Genomic DNA, 19,706 nt, shown 5'->3' with positions numbered 1-19,706 from the left:
AATGTACTTCCTGGTGACATGATACTTAACGCACCAAGACGTACATTTACATCCTAAGCATAACCCCGGACATCGGAGCGATGCCCGGATCGTCCGCCATTAACGTAGTCACAGTGGCGTCCTCGCGGTTAGGTAGAGCGCTCCCTAACCACGAGGACGCCACTGTGACTATATGCCTGTAGAAGCGCTGCAGCCCCTGAGAACGCTGTCCACCATTCAGAAGCCCCGCTGTAATAGGAGTCGGCCGAGGCTCCAGTGGTGCGCTCTCCTGACAGAGAGTGGGCATGGGACGGTCGCGGAACGTCGCTTCCAGCATCACAAGAAGTGGCAACTATAATATCTCCAACTGACATCCAGCCTGGTGAGCGATCCTGTTACATTATACTATGCGCATAGTTTAAAGATTTGCCGGCAATCATTGTTGAACTCGGCGGCACTGCACTGATAAGTTAAAGGACATGTCTGGTGCTCACTTTTCTTATTGTATCCGTTCCGGGCTGCAAAAAAAAAAGAAAATAAGCTTTCTCTTGCCTGCCTACGCTCCCCCGGTGCTCCGGTACAGGCGTTCGGTCCCCGGGCTGTATTCTTCTTACTTCCTGTTAGCCCGGCACGTCACACGGAGCTTCAGCCTATCACTGGCCGAGGCGGGACATCGCTGCGGCCGGTGATAGGTTGAAGCTCCGTGTGACGTGCCAGGCTAATAGGAAGGAAGAAGAATACAGCCCGGGGACCGAACACCTGTACTGAAGCCTCGGGGGAGTCTAGGCAGGTAAGAGAAAATTTGTTTTCTTTTATTTTTCAGCCCGGAACGGATAAAATAAGAAAAGTGAGCACCGGACATCTCCTTTAAAGTGTCCACAGAAGATCGCTACTGCCTATTGAGTTTTTGATATATGGATACATAACTATTTCCTGAACTGTTACATTGTTCTATTAGCATAGGATATGGATATATAATTACTCTCTGAACTGTTACAATTGTTGCATTGCCAAAGACTGTTAATTTACTGGCATACAGATATACAGATATTTCCTTTGACTGTCACAGCGCTTCAACAGATATATATGGGCAGCATTACAGTGATTAGCTGCCTTGATAGAACTATTAATAAACTTTGAGTAAAAGCTGTTTATTTCATCTATTTATTTATTCATCTATTTATCTACAGTGGTCTGATTTTATTGCTATTTATATTTTTTGATTCATTATTATCTTTTACTTATTATTTTATCATTATAATCACTCTGAACCTGTGGATTCACAAGGGCCCTGTGAACCCAGGACTATCAGTGTGACATGTATTATTCATTAATTATCAGTTAATTAAATAAGTGTGTAAAATATCTACAGACCTTGAGCCTCAATATTTCTTATCTTTTAGTAGTCTTTTACAGATACCTTAGGTACAGGTGTCAGATTGAGTAGCTCGGGTCTTATTTGCAAAACTTCCCACAGGAGCCTCTCCATTGTTTCTAATTTACAAATCTGTTTAACTTTCTGGTATCAGTTGATTTAAAAAATAAAGTTTTCCACCGGAGTACCCTTTTAAGGGCTTGTTCACAGCCCAAGAAGCATCGGCGTTTCACTGCTTTTACGAAGTGACATGTCTGTGTTTAGGTTTTTAATATGATTAATTAAAGTTTTAGCATTTTATTATTGCTATTTTTTTTTTTCCTTCAGAGCTGGACATTTCCTTTTTCCAATAAAACAACATCAGTGATACAGCAGTAACTGCGAGATATTACTGAAAAAGAATCTGTCAGGCTCATATATTGCATTTTCATTGATAGGGAAATCTTTTAATATATATGCTGCGAACACAATTACTGTATACCATGTAGAATCTTACATTATCAACCTTGTAACAAATTATTTGGATCTTTATAGAGCAGCACAACAAACTGTGCTTTCCTATACAGTAGGGACTATATGGACCTGTTCCACATATGCACTGCCGCTTTCTTCTAGCACAAATACTAAACCCAAACATGGTGTGAACAAAGATTTTCCATAATGAAAAGTCAGCAGGACAGCTAATAACTGTCTATCTGGTGGCAGTCCAGCCAGTGGGACCCCCACCAATCATAGAAATAGGGATTCTAGTTCTCTTGCAGTTGGAGGTCGAGCATGTGCACTATTGCTCCAAACACGATGAGGAAGATTTTATCAACACCGTTCTTAAAGGGGTGCTCCGCCCCTAGACCTCTTATCCCTTATCCAAAGGATAGGAGATAAGTTGTCTGATCGCTGGGGACCCCCACGATCTTGGCTGGGGCACCCCAGACATCCGGAGCACAGAGCGAACTTTGCTTTGTGCTGGATGACTGGCGATACAGGGCGCAGGCTCGTGACATCATGGTCACACCCTGCTTGTTATGTCATGGTCACGCCCCCTCAATGCATGTCTATGTGAGGGGGTGTGACAGCAGTCACGCCCCCTCCCATAGACTTGAATTGAGGGGGCCTGATCGTGACGCCACGAGCCTCTGGTGCTACAACTCTCTAAACGAACGCCGGGTGCAGCAGTGAGATCGCGGGGGTCCTTTGGATGGGGATAAGATGTCTAGGGGCAGAGTACCCTTTTAATTTGAAAGCGCACTTCTTACTGTTTCCCTGATTTATTAAGTGGCGCACTACTTTTAAAGCATCACTATCATTTAAAAAGGCTTTTGACATTTCATCCAGAAGTGTCAAAGGTTTAGATCGCACTCATGTGATCGGGAGTTCTTAGCCAGTGAAGTGAGTGAGAAATGAAGGTGATGCACTGACATGTACTTACCACCTATGGGGTGGAGGAATGATAAGATTGTTGGTATGACATGTTTCTCTCCATAGTGTTTTGTGTTACATTGTCACGTAATGAGATTTATCGTGCTACAGTTTGCACGCCTCTGCTTTATGGCAACCTACATCCTAAATCTTCACTTGTGTTTCTGTCTCCGAACAGGACTTTACTGTAATGTCGATAGCAGTTGTAATCTGAAGCCATTAGTACAGACAAAATCTGATTTCTATTGACTTATTGTGGTTCATCTCATAATCTGCTGTACAGCACATATGGTTGATACTAACAAGTTTGGTTTCTAAAAGTTGTTCATCTCCAGCAAATGAGAATTCTGAAAACAAAGGCAGATTACAGCCCAAATGATGTTTGTAATGCAGGCTGCCAAAATACATTCATATTTGGAACAGCTTGTCTAAAACCCACCATCTCTGCTGCTTCTTCCACATTAAGATGTATCCGCCAATTTACAGCCTGGCATTCTTAATTAGAACAGGTGCCTTTTTTGGGCACTGCCAGGTTGGTCTAGTCCTTATAATAAGATGGCTACAGGCAAACTGGAATTATAAGGTTGTTACCTGCCTTAGGTACATAAGATGTTTACATATACATGTCACAGGGTGTGATATATGAGGCCACAAATGAAAAGTCTGTTCTTTAAAGGGTTACTCCACCCCTAGACATCTTATCCCCTATCCAAAGGATAGGGGATAAGATGTCTGTTCGCAGGGGTTCCTCCGCTGGGGACCCCCGTGATCTCGGCTGCGGCACCCCAGACATCGGGTGCACGGAGTAAACTTCGCTCTGTTCTGGATGACTGGTGATGCGGGGCGGAGGCTTGTGATGTCAAGGCGACGCCCCCTTGTGACATCACGTACACGCCCCCTCAATGCAAGTCTATGGGAGGGGGCATGACGTCTGCCACGCCCCATCCCATGCATTGAGGGGGACTCTCTAAACAAACGCCGGGTGCAGCAGGGAGATCACGGGGGTCCAAAGGATATGCACATTGTAAGTGAAAATTTCTAACTAGACAATCCGTGACTGCCCGCCTATACAATTACTACTGCACATATTTTCCCTGCTTTAAAGGGGTACTCCGGTGATACACTTTTTTTTTTTTTTTCTTTTTTTTTTTTTTTTCTTTTTTTTTTTTTCAAATCAACTGTTGCCAGAAAGTTAAACAGATTTGGAAATGATTTCTATAAAAAAATCTTAATCCTTCCAGTACTTATTAGCTGCTGAATACTACAGAGGAAATTATTTTCTTTTTGGAACACAGTGCTATCTGCTGACATCACGAGCACAGTGCTCTCTGCTGACATCTCTGTCCATTTTAGGAACTGACCAGAGCAGCATGTGTTTGCCATGGGGATTTTCTCCTAATCTGGACAGTTCTTAAAATGGACAGAGATGTTAGCAGAGAGCACTGTGCTCGTGAAGTCAGCAGAGAGCTCTATGTTCCAAAAAGAAAAGAATTTCCTCTGTAGTATTCAGCAGCTAATAAGTACTGGAAGGATTAAGAAGTTTTGATGGAAGTAATTTACAAATATGTTTAACTTTCTGGGACCAGTTGATTTAAAAAAAAAAAAATACGTTTTCCACCGGAGTACCCCTTTAAAGCAGGAAAAATATGTGCATATCCTTATATCCTTTGGCTGAAGCATTTGACATAACATGACATAAGATGGAGTAATATTAAGCCAGCAAAGTAATTCCCATACAAGGACAGATGGATATTCCCTGTGTATGTTAACTACCCCCCCCATACTTGCCCCCTACTGAATGCATGTCTTGTGTTCGAGGATCTCTTTCAAGTGTAATATTCAGTTACCTCTTACCTCATGTGCCGGTGGGTGTTAAGACCAAATTACCGACATTCTTTACTTGTGGTTGCAGTATTTTGCCATCTGGAAACTGATACTAAATCTATCTTAGTATAATATGGAAATATATTAAAACTGAAGCATCTGTTACAAGTGTGATATGAGGGTAAGGAATTTGTATATAACTTTAGTAGTCTTAAGTGTACGTTAAGCAGTTCAGCTTGTAGACATTGGCCCTCATTTACTATTCTAAACCCGACTTGTTTTGCCGGGTTTTTTTGGTTCGTCTTTGTCTGCGACATGTCGCAGACATCGTGCGCCAGTCTGCGACACGATGTGACATTTTTTCCCGATGGACCCGATGTGGATTCTCCCAAACCCGAAAAAGGGGCGTAACCCGACATTTCTGAGCTTTCCCACGTATTTATAAAGGTTTCCAACCCGAATTTGTTGAATTGTTGTGGATTTTTTCCCGACAACTGAGAGGAGTTGGAAAACAAAACCAACAAAACCCACGTGCGACAAACAGGATGCAACATAATAATAAATACCAGGGGAAAAAAGAAGTCGGGTAAGAAAGTAACATAGACTTACAACCCGATTTTCTAAGTAAATGAGGACCATTGTCAAGAAAGATAAATAGCATAGAAGAGACACGGTCACACACGGACATCACCGGTTCCAGATCTGATGCAGGGCGCTCAGAGACGACTGCCGGCGGTTTCGCGCTGCGTGTGCTTCTTCCTGCCTCTGAGCGCCCTGCATCAGGTCTGGAACCGGTCATGTCCTTGTGAGCAGTTGAAGCGGAGTCAGCCGACTGAAGCCTAGCGGTGGGTACGGGTAACCGTGTGTCTTCTATGCTGTTTGCATTTAGTGACTTTGTTCTTTCTATTTCCCAGAACCGCCAGACCCGCACACTCAGGACTTCATTCTCCCGCTGTGCTAGAGGTACCGCAGCCCAGTGACCCTGACTACTTTATAACAATAGTGCCACTTTGAAGTTTATATTGTCAAGAAAGATGTGTTTTTGATTGCAAAAATTGGTTGCAATACGGCGCAATGTTAATGCACATGTTGTACCTACAACAGGCAGACTCTTCACAGTGTATATTAAAATGCCAGAATAGATAAAACCACAAGTGATCAGGACCTCTCTGCTAAAGCTTTGTCCACACTATGGACGTTCAGCCAGAGGAGTTCTGTTGGCTGAATGTCCACTTGCAGCGGGTTCTGCTGGTTTCTTTGGTGGTAGGACCACGCAGGCATTGCCATCTCCATTAAATGCAGACCCGACAGAATTCTGCTCAACATGTTCATTCATTGAGCGAACGTGCTTTCCACTGGCGGAATACCACTGCAGCGATTTTACAGTCTAAACAGAGCAGAAGAATGCCATTTGAAAACAATGGGACTCCAGCTGAAAAGCGGGATTCATCTTGCAGCCTAAGGGCAATGTCTTGCCGTAGAACCCGCTGCAAGCAGACATTCAGCCAGAAAAATTCCCTATGATCAAGTAAAGACAGAGGTTGTAGTGGGTGGCCTGGTTTTACTGGAGGATTAAAGACACCCCATTACTAAATTGGGGGCAATAAGGAGATTCTGTTGCTAAATAGACACTAGAGGGCACTGAGTGGAAGCATTAAAGGGTACGTTATTACTACAGTGTGAAGGACAAAAAAGGTGCATGAACACTAAATGGGCAGCACTGAGGGGTACTATTACTGGTTGAGGATGTCAGGGCCCCATTAATGTAGGGGGCTACAGTTACTGTATGGAAGCACTGCATTCTAATCAGGGTCGCTGGGGTGCCTTACTGTGTGTGTGGGGGGGGGGGCTAATATGACTGTAAGGGCACTAAGTCACTATAACTGGTACTATTATTGTTTGGGGCACTGGGGGAGGGGGCAGCAAACTCTACAATGATCAGTCTTGGTCAGTATGTTCACACCATGGAATTGAAAGCGTAATTTGCAATGAATTCCCAGTGTTGGGGATGTCTGCAAATTGCTGCGGACATAAGTGCCAATTCCGGATCACTTCACAGAAAAAGTTTTCTTGCTGAGCTTTTACAGGTGTGACCATACCCAAAAAAGTAGCTATGGTGGTCTGGGTCACTTGTAAAAGGTCTACAGTGGGAGATGTTACTTGCTCTCTGTATTATGGTATTATTTGGTGAATGTGCTGGCCAGTCTCTATGTTGTGATAATATTTGGCCACTATATTTCCCCGAAAATACACCCTACCCCGAAAATAAGCCCTTGCTGGATTATCGGGGTGGGCTGCAATATAAGCCCTACCCCGAAAATAAGACTGGCGGACCGTGGACGCCAGTAATGCGATGCGATGTCGCTTTAAAATGTCTGCGCATATGCACGCCCGACGTCACGGACGTGTCCCTGCCCCGGCTGCTACCGGTAAGCAGTAGAAGGAGATCCCGCCACCGCCGAGAGCTGCAGCTTCAGTTGCGGTCGCTATGAAGGTGGGGAAGTGCTGGTTTATTATGGCAGAGGGGTGGGGGGCACTGTAGGAGTGTGGAGGACGACGGGGGAAGAGGGGGCTGTAGCAGTGTGGAGGATGGGGGGCTGCAGGAGTGTGGAGGATGGGGGGCTGCGGGAGTGTGGAGGATGGGGGGCTGTGGGAGGATGGAGGGCTGTATAGCAATGTGGAGGATGGGGGGCTGTGGGAGGATGGGGGGCTGTGGCAGTGTGGAAGATGGGGGGGGGGTGCGGCATCCTCCACACTGCTACAGCCCCTCATCCTCTTCCCTGCTACAGCCCCCCATAAATAAATAAATAAAATAAAATGAAAGTAAGCCCTAGTGTGTTTTTTGAGACTAAAATTAATATAAGACCCGGTCTTATTTTCGGAGAAACACAGTATTGTAGTATTATTTAGGAACACTATAATGGTATTCAGTAATTATGTTGTCATATTGTGGAGGGATCCTGAGAATGAAGCACCGACCTCTAGTGCCTTCTTAACAGGTTTCCCCTGCACAGTGATGCACAAAACTACAACCCCCAGTGCTTTCTAAATAAGGGGGTCTTCTAAAAAAGTTGTGCTATTATTGGTTGCTAAAGGCAACAGGGCCCATTTTATTTATTTATTTATTTATTTATTTATTAAATTTTTGTTTTGTAAAAAAAAATTTTTTGTAATGCAACATGCTATAGCTTTTTCAGTTGTTTTCTCATAGGCTTCTTAGGTTTCTTTTAAAGCCCACAAATGTACCGTCTATCACCAGAATCCTCACTATTATCATTCATTGAAAAGGAACTGGGGACTCGGGATCACTTTTCTAGTCATCAGTAAGAATAATTTTTTATCTATCCTTTTGGTTTGACTGTAAGGAAAACTCCTTCTAGGGATTAACCATTTGGGAAGCACAAGGGTATAGCTCTCCATGTAGAGCTTCATGCCTCTTTGTCAGAGAATCCAGATACCCAATGAAAACTGAGTATAAAGGGAACCTATCATCATTTTCATGCAGCCTGAACCATAAGTCATTGGGGTGGTCCCCTTTGGCTTCTTCCTGCCCCACTGTCCTTTTATTGATCTCTCACAACACCCAAACAGGGAGAAATCTATCAGTCAAGGCTAGTGGGGCGAGGGGAAGTGACTGGGACTGCCTCAATGACTTCTGCTTCAGCCAGCATGAAATTGATGACCGGTCCTCATAACATTGAGTTCCACTCGCCACATTAAATTTGTTCCAGCTAAATAAAGCCAGAATTAAAATGTTATGTGCAAACCTGGTGGCTCAGTCTATTTGACTTTGTGTTCTCTCCATTTATTAACACAGTCGGTTGGTCTCCAAATAGTTACAAGACAGAAGAGGTGAGATCCTTGATTGACAAGTCAAAAATGCATTAGATCATTCCTCCTGCCAGAGTCCCTGGTTCTCGCTGTTAAAAATGTCAGCTCCTCCAAGTTTGAATGGCAGCCTGAGGGGCTCAGAAGCCTTTTGTTTTCTGAGATCGAAACACAAATTGGTTGTATGCCTTGGAACGCTCCATTTCGAGCTGTAATTTCATCTTTTAGCTAAGAATCACACAGTACATGAGCAAAGTAGCCTGTAAACAATAATACAAAAAAAATCAAGAAATAAAGCGGGTCATGTTTGTGATGCACCGCTCCACCAGTGGTGCTGACCTCTATCACACTGAACATCTCCAGGCTGATTGCTGTTCCCCGTGGCTTCTCAATACCAAGAAAGGACCGAACAAAAAACATCAGCCCCTGCTTCATCATAGAGGTTTAATTTCCCTTTCTTAACAAAAAGTGACCCCTAATAATCTCTTGCCCTCGCTGCTGCATGTCACATTCACTGGAGAATAGATTGGAGCAAATCTATTATGCTTTTTATTGAAGACTTGAGCTGCTGAATCCTTTAATCCCATATTAATTTTTAACAGACTGTCATAAAGATAGAAAAGAAGCTCTTCTACTAAAAGGGTCCTATAAAACCACAACTCTTTTCTCTCATTTATAAAGCTATGTTTTATTAAGATGACAAGTAAGTTCCGAATGGATTGCTGGGAAATCTATGAAATAGACAGGGAAAGCATAGGAGATTGGGAGGGCTACAGACAAGTAGCATTGATTCGTATGGTACACTGTAAATCTCACATTTTGGCACATAGATTTTAGAATCATAGGGAAAATTTTAAAAAATCCCTAAACCCCCAAATAAGCAATACTTGAAGGTTATACGCTTGTCCATATACAGTCAGTATGAAGGATTTTCTGCATGTTTCTTGTAGAAATACGGCAGAACTCCAGGCTCAATCTTTTCTTGACTCCTGATTTGTCCCATTTTTGGCTATGGTACTAGTGAAGTGGTGGGCTTCTGCAAAAAGCTGTGGCCTAACTATATTTGTGATTCATAGTGAAGCGAAGAGAGGAAAACTGAGCACTCACACGATCCATGTCCTTCGGATCAACTTCTTGGACGGAGGTCCTTGGTCCGGGGTCCTCTGCAGGGAGGCAGTGATGGAATTGGGGGGAGCTCAGACGCCAGCCATGGTCCGTATTGCGCCAACGGGCGCTTCGGTACGGCCTGACGAAGCGCCCGTTTGTGAGAAACGTACTGTGGCCGGCATCTGAGCTTCCCCAATTCCATCACCGCCTCCCTGCAGAGGACCCCGGACCAGGGACCTCCGTCCAAGAAGTTGATCCGAAGGACATGGATCGTCTGAGTGCTCCGTTTTCCTCTTTATACGTGATGCACCACTGTTGAATCATATCTGACAATTTATACCACCTCTGCATCCATAGTTATACACACTTGTTCAGTGTTTTCTAGTGCCAATTGCTCACTATATATCTCTGTACTTTCCTCTTTTCTGGCTGTATATAACTATATTTGTGTCCTTCTGTGTACAAGGCAAAGATGGTAAAAATGAAAGGCTTCTGGGACACAGAATATTTCTGTTTTACTAACACCGGGAGACAAATTGAAAGGAGATAACAGTGTTTGTACCAACATTATTAGTTATCCTTATCCACTGGATAAGGGATAACTGATCGTGGGTGGTCTGGCCTCTGGAACCCCCTGCAGTCTGAAGAATGGGGACCTGCGTCTCCCATAAGAATGAAGTAGTGGTCAGTTGTTATAGAGTAGCGATGGAGCAGCAGTCATGTGAATGCACCGCCACTCTATTCTGATCTGGTTCTTGAGATTGTAGGGGTCTTGGACATTAGAAACCTTGCATTCTGATCACATGATTATCCTCTATTTTGTGGGTCACACAGCTTTATTGCTGAAAATCTCTGGTATACATTCCATAAAAAATGGATGCATAGATAATCAGAAAGTTTATCCGAATTAGGATTATTTAGTTTAGAAAAAAGATGGTTTGGGGTAACCTAATAACTATGTATAAATATATCACAGGACTGTACAGAGATCTCTCCCATGATCTATTTATACCCAGGACTGTATCTATAACAAGGGGGCATCCTCTACGTCTAGAGAAAAGAAGGTTTCTACACCAGCACAGGCTGGTTCCTACTGTAAGAGCAGTGAGACTGTGGAACTCTCTGCCAGAGAAAGTGGTCATGGTGACCCAATAAAAAAGATCGAAAGGGGCCTGGATGTGTTTCTAAAGAGTAATAATATTACAGGTAAGATTGATACAGAGATTTATTCTGAAGGCCATATTTGGAGTCAGGAAGGAATTTTTCTCCCCTTCTGGTGGGGGCTATTTGGCATCAGGTTTTTTTTTTTTTTTTTTGCGTTTTTTTTGCGTTTTTCTGGACCAACACATTAGGGACAAAATAGGGTTATAGGTTGAACTTGATGAACTGTTTTTTTTTTTTAACCTTAAAGTGGAACTTCGCTGCTCAGCGTTTGGAACAAACTGTTCCGAACGCTGAACAGTGGAGTACCCCTTTAAGAACTATGTAACTGTATACTGAGGACACACCATGGGATCCATTTACTTTAATGGGCAGAAAGTAGTCAGCCAGTAACAATGTATGAGCCACTTCACACATGTCCACATTTATTTTTCTATAGTAAGTAGAAGCACAGGAGACCACCCTACTGGGTACAGCAAAGAAAAAAGAAAAAAAACGTGCAGGAAACGGCTCAAACATAGTCACTAGCTGACTTCATTCTGCACATTAAAGTAAATGGACAATTTGCTGTGAACCCCTATATACTTTGGCTTCCCTTTTTTGGCAGGATGCTGATACTTATCATTGGTTATTTGGTATATTAATACTGGGTAGTTAAAGCTCCACACTTTCAAACTAAGGCTATACTCGCACTACGGAATCTCCTCCCAAATATATTCTGGCCACAAATTACGTTTGCAGTGGGTGCCGAATGAATCAGTTGGCGCTAGGACTGTGCGGACATGTGCCATCACTATTGACAGCAATTCAGTTTGAGTGAATTTTTATTGAAAAAATGGCCATGTTCAAATTGGCGGAGTCCGGGATTAGGTTTCTTGAAATATCACAGGGTGCACTGTGCTACAGGATCCCATGAAGACAATGAGAGAATGCTGATCGGAATTCCCAAGCAGAATTTCTCAGCTTGGAAATTCTGTAGTGTGCATGTAGTCTAAAGACCCTTTTTGGCCAGGGCTCCATTAAACCAAGGTTATCCGTAGAATTGCATGGTTGCTCGGTGGTTAGTACTGTTGCTTTGCAGCACTGGGGCCCTGAATCCAACAAATGGCAAGTAAAATCTTGGAATACCAATAAGTCATGAAATTGGTTACAAGTGAGTGTGCAACCATTGCAAAATATGACCATAAACTCTATGGGGGACATTTACTAATCTAGTCTATTCTGGGTATGCTTATAGACCAGCGTATGTGGTAGTCTCCTGTCTATTGTGCTCCTAATTTATCAAAGGTCTCACAGCCCTTGATAAATTCTGTGCTCAGACTTCAGGATCTACAGCTTTTAGACCTGCTCCAACATGGTCTGACATTTCAGCGTATTTTGGGCAGATGCGACTTGTCGCACAAAAGTCGCACTTGATAAATTCAGCACCAATGCATTTTCCAATGCATTTCCGTCCAAAATAGACTTGCATGCATCATGTTCTAAGAATCCTCTACAGCAAAAGTCGCAGAAAAGTCGCACATATTTAGACTGCGAATTTCTGTGCGACAAATTTAGACAGGAAAAACCAGTCTAAATCCTTTGATAAATCTCCCCCTATGTATATATTGTATCCACGAATCTGAGTGCTATGTATTTTTACTAACCTCTGACTAGCAGTAGTTGTAGAACGGAGACTATAACGCTCAAATCGGTGCATACTGTTCTCTGAAGAGCAGCACATCACTATTAAATTTACAGTTTATGACCTATTCTTTTTAGTACAAAAAAACCTAAGGACTCATGCACACCTCTGCACTCTGGCTCCATGCACCCTCCATGGCAAATGTTTTAGACCGCTGTCTCTCCTGTGCTGCCCAAACACATGAGCACTCAGCTCAACGGAGCATTCATATGTTGGGAATAAAGAGAGGGGGTGTAAACTGCTGCCAGACTCTGATATCTTATCTACCCAAGAATAAATGGGAAGTTAAAATTAAACATGTCCAATCCTTCTATGCCGATACATAAGATAGTTGATCGGTCTTGTCAAAATTGTCCGGTTCGGTCAGCGCGTGTCTAATGTGCATGGGTCCTTTAAAGCTGTTGTATTATTCTTTCAATATCCTGTGTTTACCCTGGACTAGATGTACATGTTTTTTTAAATGCAAATAATTTCTCCTTGCGTTCCAACTTAAATGGGTATTCCAAGTTAAATGTACTTATCCGAATTCAGGTAGAAGAAACAGACATGGTCGCACATCTACAATCTTGTATAATGCTCTAATTGCTTCATCATAATATCAAACACTAACAGGTTGTTAGTATACATTTTTGATCAAAAAGTACAAGCCCACTCGCCACGTCAAGGCCACCTATTCAGAGTGGGTCCCTAACGTCCCTAGCATAAAATGGCGTAGCACTGGGCGGCGACCACCACCGCCGCAACACCAGTGCCCACGGGGGGGGGGGGGGGGGGGGGGAAATGACCCACTGGCAGAGCAGCCCCAATACCACTCAATCCAGTCTATGGGCCGCACCCCGCCCACAGACACGGCAGCAACGGATGCCGCACAGCACCACACCAGTGTGATGTACTTCTCCGCTATACAATAAATGTCAGATCACAGGGATCCAACTTCTGGGATCCACTGTGAACTCCAGAATAAGGGCCCCGAACAGCAGCTTTCACATGTGATGCCACTGCTTCTGTTTTTGATTAAAAAGTGCAACGTAGGCTATTATGTATGCCTTACCTGATGTAGCTGACATGGCAGGCATGGGTTTTCAGACCTGTCATACAGTCATGGCAATAAATGTTGGCACCCCTGACATTTTTCAAGAAAATGAAGTATTTCTCACAGAAAAGGATTGCAGTAACACGTTTTGCTATAGACGTTTATTCCCTTTGTGTGTATTGGAACTAGACCAAAAAAGGGAGGAAAAAAAGCAAATTGGACATAATGTCACACCAAACTCCAAAAATGGGCTGGACCAAATTATGGGCACCCTTTCAAAATTGTGGAAAAATAAGATTGTTTCAAGCATGTGATGCTCCTTTAAACTCACCTGGGGCAAGTAACAGGTGTGGGCAACATAAAAATCACATCTGAAAGTAGATAAAAAAGAGAAAAGTTCACTTAGTCTTTGCATTGTGAGTCTGTGTGTGCCACACTAAGCAGGAACAACAGAAAGAGGAGAAGAGAGCTGTCTGAGGACTTGAGAACCAAAATTGGGGAAAAATAGCAACAATCTCAAGGTTACAAGTCCATCTCCAGAGATCTAGATTTGACTTTGTCCACAGTGCGCAACATTATCAAGAAGTTTTCAACCCATGGCACTGTATCTAATCTCCCTGGGCATGGACGGAGGAGAAAAATTGATGAACGCAGTATAGTTCGGATGGTGGATAAGCAGCCCCAAACAAGTTCCAAATATATTCAAGATGTCCTGCAGGCTCAGGAGCATCAGTGTCAGTGCGAACTATCCGTCGACATTTAAATGAAACAAAACGCTATGGCAGGAGACCCAGGAGGACCCCACTGCTGACACAGAGACATAAAACAGCAAGACTAAATGAACTTGAGTAAGCCAAAATCCTTCTGGGATAGAGATTTTTGGTAAAGCACATCATTCTACTGTTTACCTATAACAGAATGAGGCCTATAAAGAACACAGTACCTACAGTGAAATATAGTGGAGGTTCAGTGATGTTTTGGGGTTGTTTTGCTGCCTCTGGCACTGGGTGCCTTCAATGTGTGCAAGGCATCATGAAATCTGAGAATTGCCAACGGATTTTGGGTCGGACTGTACAGCCCAGTGTCAGAAAGCTGGGTTTGCGTCCGAGATCTTGGGTCTTCCAGCAGGACAATGACCCCAAACATACGTCAAAAAGCGCCCAGAAATGGATGACAACAAAGTGCTGGAGAGTTCTGAAGTGTCAAGCAATGAGTCCAGATCTAAATCCCGTTGAACATCTGTGGAGAGATCTTAAAATTGCAGTTGGGAAAAGGCGCCCTTCCAATAAGAGAGACCTGGAGCAGTTTGCAAAGGAAGAGTGGTCCAACATTCCGGCTGAGAGGTGTAAGAAGCTTATTGATGGTTATAGGAAGCGACTGATTTCAGTTATTTTTTCCAAAGGGTGTGCAAACATATATTAAGTGAAGGGTGCAAATAATTTTGTCCATCCCATTTTTGGAGTTTGGTGTGACATTATGTCCAATTTGCTTTTTTTCCTCCCTTTTTAGGTTTAGTTCCAATGCACACAAAGGGAATAAACATGTGTATAGCAAAACATGTGTTACTGCAATCCTTTTCTGTGAGAAATACTTCATTTTCTTGAAAAATTTCAGGCGTGCCAACATTTACGGCCATGACGGTACACTTCCCATACATTCTCAGTTTTTTTTTTTTTTTTTTTTTTTTTTTTTTAAAACCACCTAGTGAGACCAACCTATTCATCTGGCTAGACTCCTGTAGTATCAGTTCACACTACATGCAGTTTTGAAATCTTGCCATGAGGTGAAAATGATTTGACTACTAATAGCCATTGAGGAGTTTAATGACTATTTGGGCTTTAGGCTGTGTTTTGTACTGCATTACAGCTGTTTCTTTAGCAATTTTTTTTTTAAATTGTGGTACAAAATTACAAATTTTTTTTAAATGGTATGCTTGAATGCGGTAAAATAACATCCTTTTGCTGTGATTTTGGGAGAAATCACAGTAGAAACTGAAGAAACGCAGCAAAAAATGCAATGTGTAAACAAAGCCTCAGAAGGGGTGTATAACTACTGTATATTCTGGTCCCTTTGGGAGAGGAGGAGCAATCTGATAGGGGAGGTCATCCTGTAGTTTACAGAAAGTCAGCTGACCCAGGACTGACTTCCTTCTAAAGGGGTACTCCACCCGTAGACATCTTATCCCCTATCCAAAGCATAGCAGCAGGACCCTCGCGATCTCCTTGCTGCACCCAACATTCGTTTAGGGTATAGAGTGCAGCACCGGAGGCTCGTGACATCATGGCCTGCTCTATGGGAGGGGGGTGACGGCCGTCACGCCCCCTCCAATAGACTTGCATTGAAGGGGCGTGGCCGTGACCGTGACGTCACGGGCCTCCGCACTGCATCACCAGTCATCCGGTACAGAGCAAAGTTAGCTCCCTGCACTGGATGTCTGGGGTGCCTTAGCCGATATTGAGGGGGTCCCCAGCGGCGGGCCCCCCCACGATCAGACATCTTATCCCCTTTCCTTTGGATAGGGGATAAGATGTCTAGGGGTGGAGTATCCCTTTAAACACTATGGGGAGATTTAGCATAACCCATGCAAAGGAAAAGTTAACCAGTTGCCCATTGCAACCAATCAAATTTCTTCTTCTTTTATTTTTGAAAGGGCCTCTCAAAAATCAAAGAAGCGATCTGATTTGTTGCTATGGGCAATTGGGCAATTTTTCCTCTACACTGATTTTGATAAATCTTCCCCATTTGGCCTAGTAATTTTTATATGTCCTAGTGATGATCACATGACCAAATCTAAGTAATGAAATGCTTAGATACATCTGCGCTGGAACTAAATAAATGGCGCTGTATGACTAGCGATGGTAAATGCGCTCGATATGGGCAGAAAACAAGCAAACAAAATGCATCTTTAACTCGCAAGCTACTTTTAATAGTAGAAAGTATGTAGGTGAAATATTTCTCCAAAGATACCTGTGAGGATTATGTTATTTCAAGAATACTGAAGACGCTTGCATAGCAAATTTGCAAACAATCCATAAATGTGCTTATTGGGGAATCTAGTTCTGGACGTTAGCAAGAATTAAATAGACTAGTTAGATGCGTATTGTATCTATGTGACATGTTTATGTGCAGAAATTACCCGCAGTCTCTATGGACTCTATAAAGAGACTTATAAACGTCTGCAAGTCGAGACTAGTAGGTGCGTGTCAGTATTATAGACCTGCTATTTTATATGAGACAATTGCTGATCTTTAGACTTTTCATATTTTACTGTGTTTTTTTTAAATCCTAATAAAGGATTAAAAAAAAAATGTAAAACTGTAAGAACAGTCAGTCGCTCCTATCAAGTACTGTTAAAATTAGTAATTCCTGTAGGGGTCAATTACTTTCAATTTATTTACATTGGATGCTTTCATCCCGTCTCTTCAGAAAATGCTGACTGTAGAGAACAATGCAAGTAGAACATGGAAATGAAAACTATCAAATGCACGCCAAGGAAGACGCGTCAAAAAAAAAAGAAATCCGTGGTAAACAAAAGCATCTTTCCACCGCTCAGATAAAAATATCAAATTATTCTAATTGCATGAACACCTGCTACATTCTCCCGCAAAACCTGGATTACAGATGCATTGGAGGATTGTCGACATTTACAAAGGGAAGTCCAGAATTCTGTATTAGATTTGGGATTCGGGAAAAATCATTTGTGATCAGCTTTGTCGCAGATGTGAGGCGTTTTGCCCAAACCACGGAGTTCTGTGTTAGATCGGGCCAGATCCACCTCAACCCCTTGCGCATTTGTCATTGTAGCTGTAATAATTGATAGGCGGCATTGTTTGATTTTTAAGAGAGCTAAACCTAAAGTATAAAGCTTAGAAAAAGCGAGACTATAAAACGTGCCACTAATATCATTCAGAAATAAATGGGGTAAATGAGTGGGGTTTCCCTGTCTGTCATTCTTTTGAAGAATACACTACAGTCAAGCTAATGTGACTCTTTGCAGTCAGCTGTTTGCATGCATGGTGGTAGGGATAAAGTAAGGCATAAGGAGAGCAGTTCTGCCTTCGATCCATATAGGTAACAAATGTAAAAATCCTGCATGTAGGATTACAGGTGAAGCACTCGAAAAAAAATTTAATATTGTGAAAAGTTCATTTGTTTCAGTAATGCAACTTAAAAGGTGAAAGTACTATATGAGAGAGACTCATTACGAGCAAAGCAAGATAGTTAAAGCCATGATTTTTCAGCTCATGAAAACCCCAAAGCCACCCCCCAATTACTATGATTTGGGGAGCCATGTCATCTGCTGGTGTTTGTTCACTGTGCTTCATTAAAAGGGGTACTCCGCTGCTCAGCGTTTGGAACAAACTGTTCCGAACGCTGGAGCCGGTGTCAGGAGCTTGTGACGCCATAGCCCCGCCCCCTCATGACTTCACACCACGCCCCCTAAATGCAAGTCTATGGAAGAGGGCGTGACAGCGTCACGCCCCCTCCCATAGACTTGCATTTAGGGGGCGGGGTGTGAAGTCATGAGGGGGCGGGGCTATGGAGTTTGTTCCAAACGCTGAGCAGCGTAGTACCCCTTTAAATTCAGGGTCAACACATCCGTCTACCAGGAGATTTTGGAGCACTTCATGCTTCCTTTCCTTTTAAGTTGCATTAATAAAATACAATGAACTTTTGCATGATATTCAAACTTTTCGAGTTTCACCTGTATATATTCATTACCTCTTTTTGGATTCTACAAATATGTGTCTATTTGCTTACTGTACTACATGGAAATATTGAATTAATCACACCGCAGGCTAAGTGAATCTAACACAGTTGTAATACAAGTGTACCATTTGGAATGACCTGGATTTCTGCATTGGTTACTAATGTGATGACAATTGTAGGCAAACACAATAGAAATAAACTAATAACGCACAGACAGTTGTAATGAGGACATTGAGTAAACATTCACAGTGCAGGAAGAAAAGTAATAACATATTAAAACCTTTTGCTGCCTCCACCAAACATTGACTGTAGCTGAAATTAAAGGATAGGGGATAAGATGTCTGATCACGGGGGTAACGCCCTTTTCAGATCGTGCCATAACATCTCCATAGGGTTAAGATCAGGACTCTAACTTGGCCATTCCAAATACAGGCCTTGTTATTCAATCAATCTTTAGTTGATTTACTTGTGTGCTTTGTGTCGTTGTTTTGTTGCCTTGCCTAACTTCAGGACATAGACTGTTGCTGTTAGGCTAGGTTCACATCAGCGTTGAGCTCCACATTTAGAGAAGCTCAGTTCACAAAGTCTTTCCAAATTATGGGACTTGAGCTGAGAAATAAATACAGCAAGCATTAAAGGAGAACTACGGGATTTAACATTTTATCCCCTATCATAAGGATAGGGGATAAGTTTCAGATCACGGAGGGTCCGACCGCTGGGGCCCCCCACGATCTCCCGTACGGGGCCGTGGCTCTCTGCATAGAGGCGGCGGCTGACACGCGCCCTCCATTTACCGCTATGGGAGAGCCGGAGCGATGCCTTCAGCAATTTCCGGCTCTCCCATAGCAGTGTATGGAGGGGGCGTGTCGGCCAGAGAGCCGGGGCCCCGTACTGGAGATCGGGGGGGGCCCCAGCGGTCGGACCCCCCGCGATCTGAAACTAACCCCCTATCCTTAGGATAGGGGATACATTTTTCAATCCCGTAGTTCTTCTTTAACTTTATCTCCGCTCAACTCCTACGAAACAACTGACACCTGATGGAAACCCGATAGACCCCATACAAAGTAAATGGAACCCATCAGGTCCCGATGGTGTCCATTGTGCAACAGACTTTTCAGGTCCATTGTTTGTCACTAGTACGGACTGTGTAGAGGAGCTCCTTGAAGCTAACTCAACCCTTATATGTACTTGGCCTTAAAATGTCCTACAAAAAGGCTTCTTGGCCCTAAGACAGCAAAGTAGCCTCAAACCATGATTCTCTCTCTGCCAATGTTCAGTTAGTAGGAGGTTTTGATATTGGTGTGCAGTGTTCTCTTTCCTCAAGTCATAGCATTGTGCACACTAACAAGTTACACTTTTGTGTCATCTTTTTATAAAACCTTTTCAGAAACGTTGTTTCCCATGTCTGAGACCACCTTGATGTTTCACAATTTTGCTGTTTTGGATATCAGCAGCTTTCTTGGTGCAGTCCACGAGACCGTTCTTGTTACAGGATTTTTCTACTAATAGACACATGAACAGAGGATTTTGTGGAGTCTTCTATAAAACTTTTGCTTTTATTTGTGAGTTCTTCCTCTTTCAGGATTTCC

At 43.0% G+C, this 19,706-nt stretch overlaps 1 protein-coding gene across 13 annotated transcripts in view; it reads left to right on the top strand.

The window, feature by feature from the left end:
• The window catches only part of BTRC (beta-transducin repeat containing E3 ubiquitin protein ligase), a 278,342-nt gene that overhangs the window by 41,237 nt on the left and 217,399 nt on the right, over positions 1 to 19,706 (top strand). For 2 of the 13 annotated variants that reach the window (XM_056529517.1, XM_056529531.1), the window contains exons 2-3: positions 5,509 to 5,557; positions 8,412 to 8,446. The exons of 4 other annotated variants lie outside the window; for them this stretch is intronic. In XM_056529517.1, coding sequence (XP_056385492.1) covers positions 5,509 to 5,557; positions 8,412 to 8,446 — 84 coding nt within the window. Of the gene's footprint in view, positions 1 to 5,508; positions 5,558 to 8,411; positions 8,447 to 16,833; positions 16,932 to 19,706 lie in introns of those variants that run through there. 7 more of the 13 variants (XM_056529524.1, XM_056529526.1, XM_056529520.1 and 4 more) reach the window with 6 other exon arrangements.

Source organism: Hyla sarda, chromosome 7 (genome assembly GCF_029499605.1).
Source record: "Hyla sarda isolate aHylSar1 chromosome 7, aHylSar1.hap1, whole genome shotgun sequence".
NCBI lineage: Eukaryota > Metazoa > Chordata > Amphibia > Anura > Hylidae > Hyla > Hyla sarda.
This window is presented reverse-complemented; position numbering and strand designations above follow the sequence as displayed.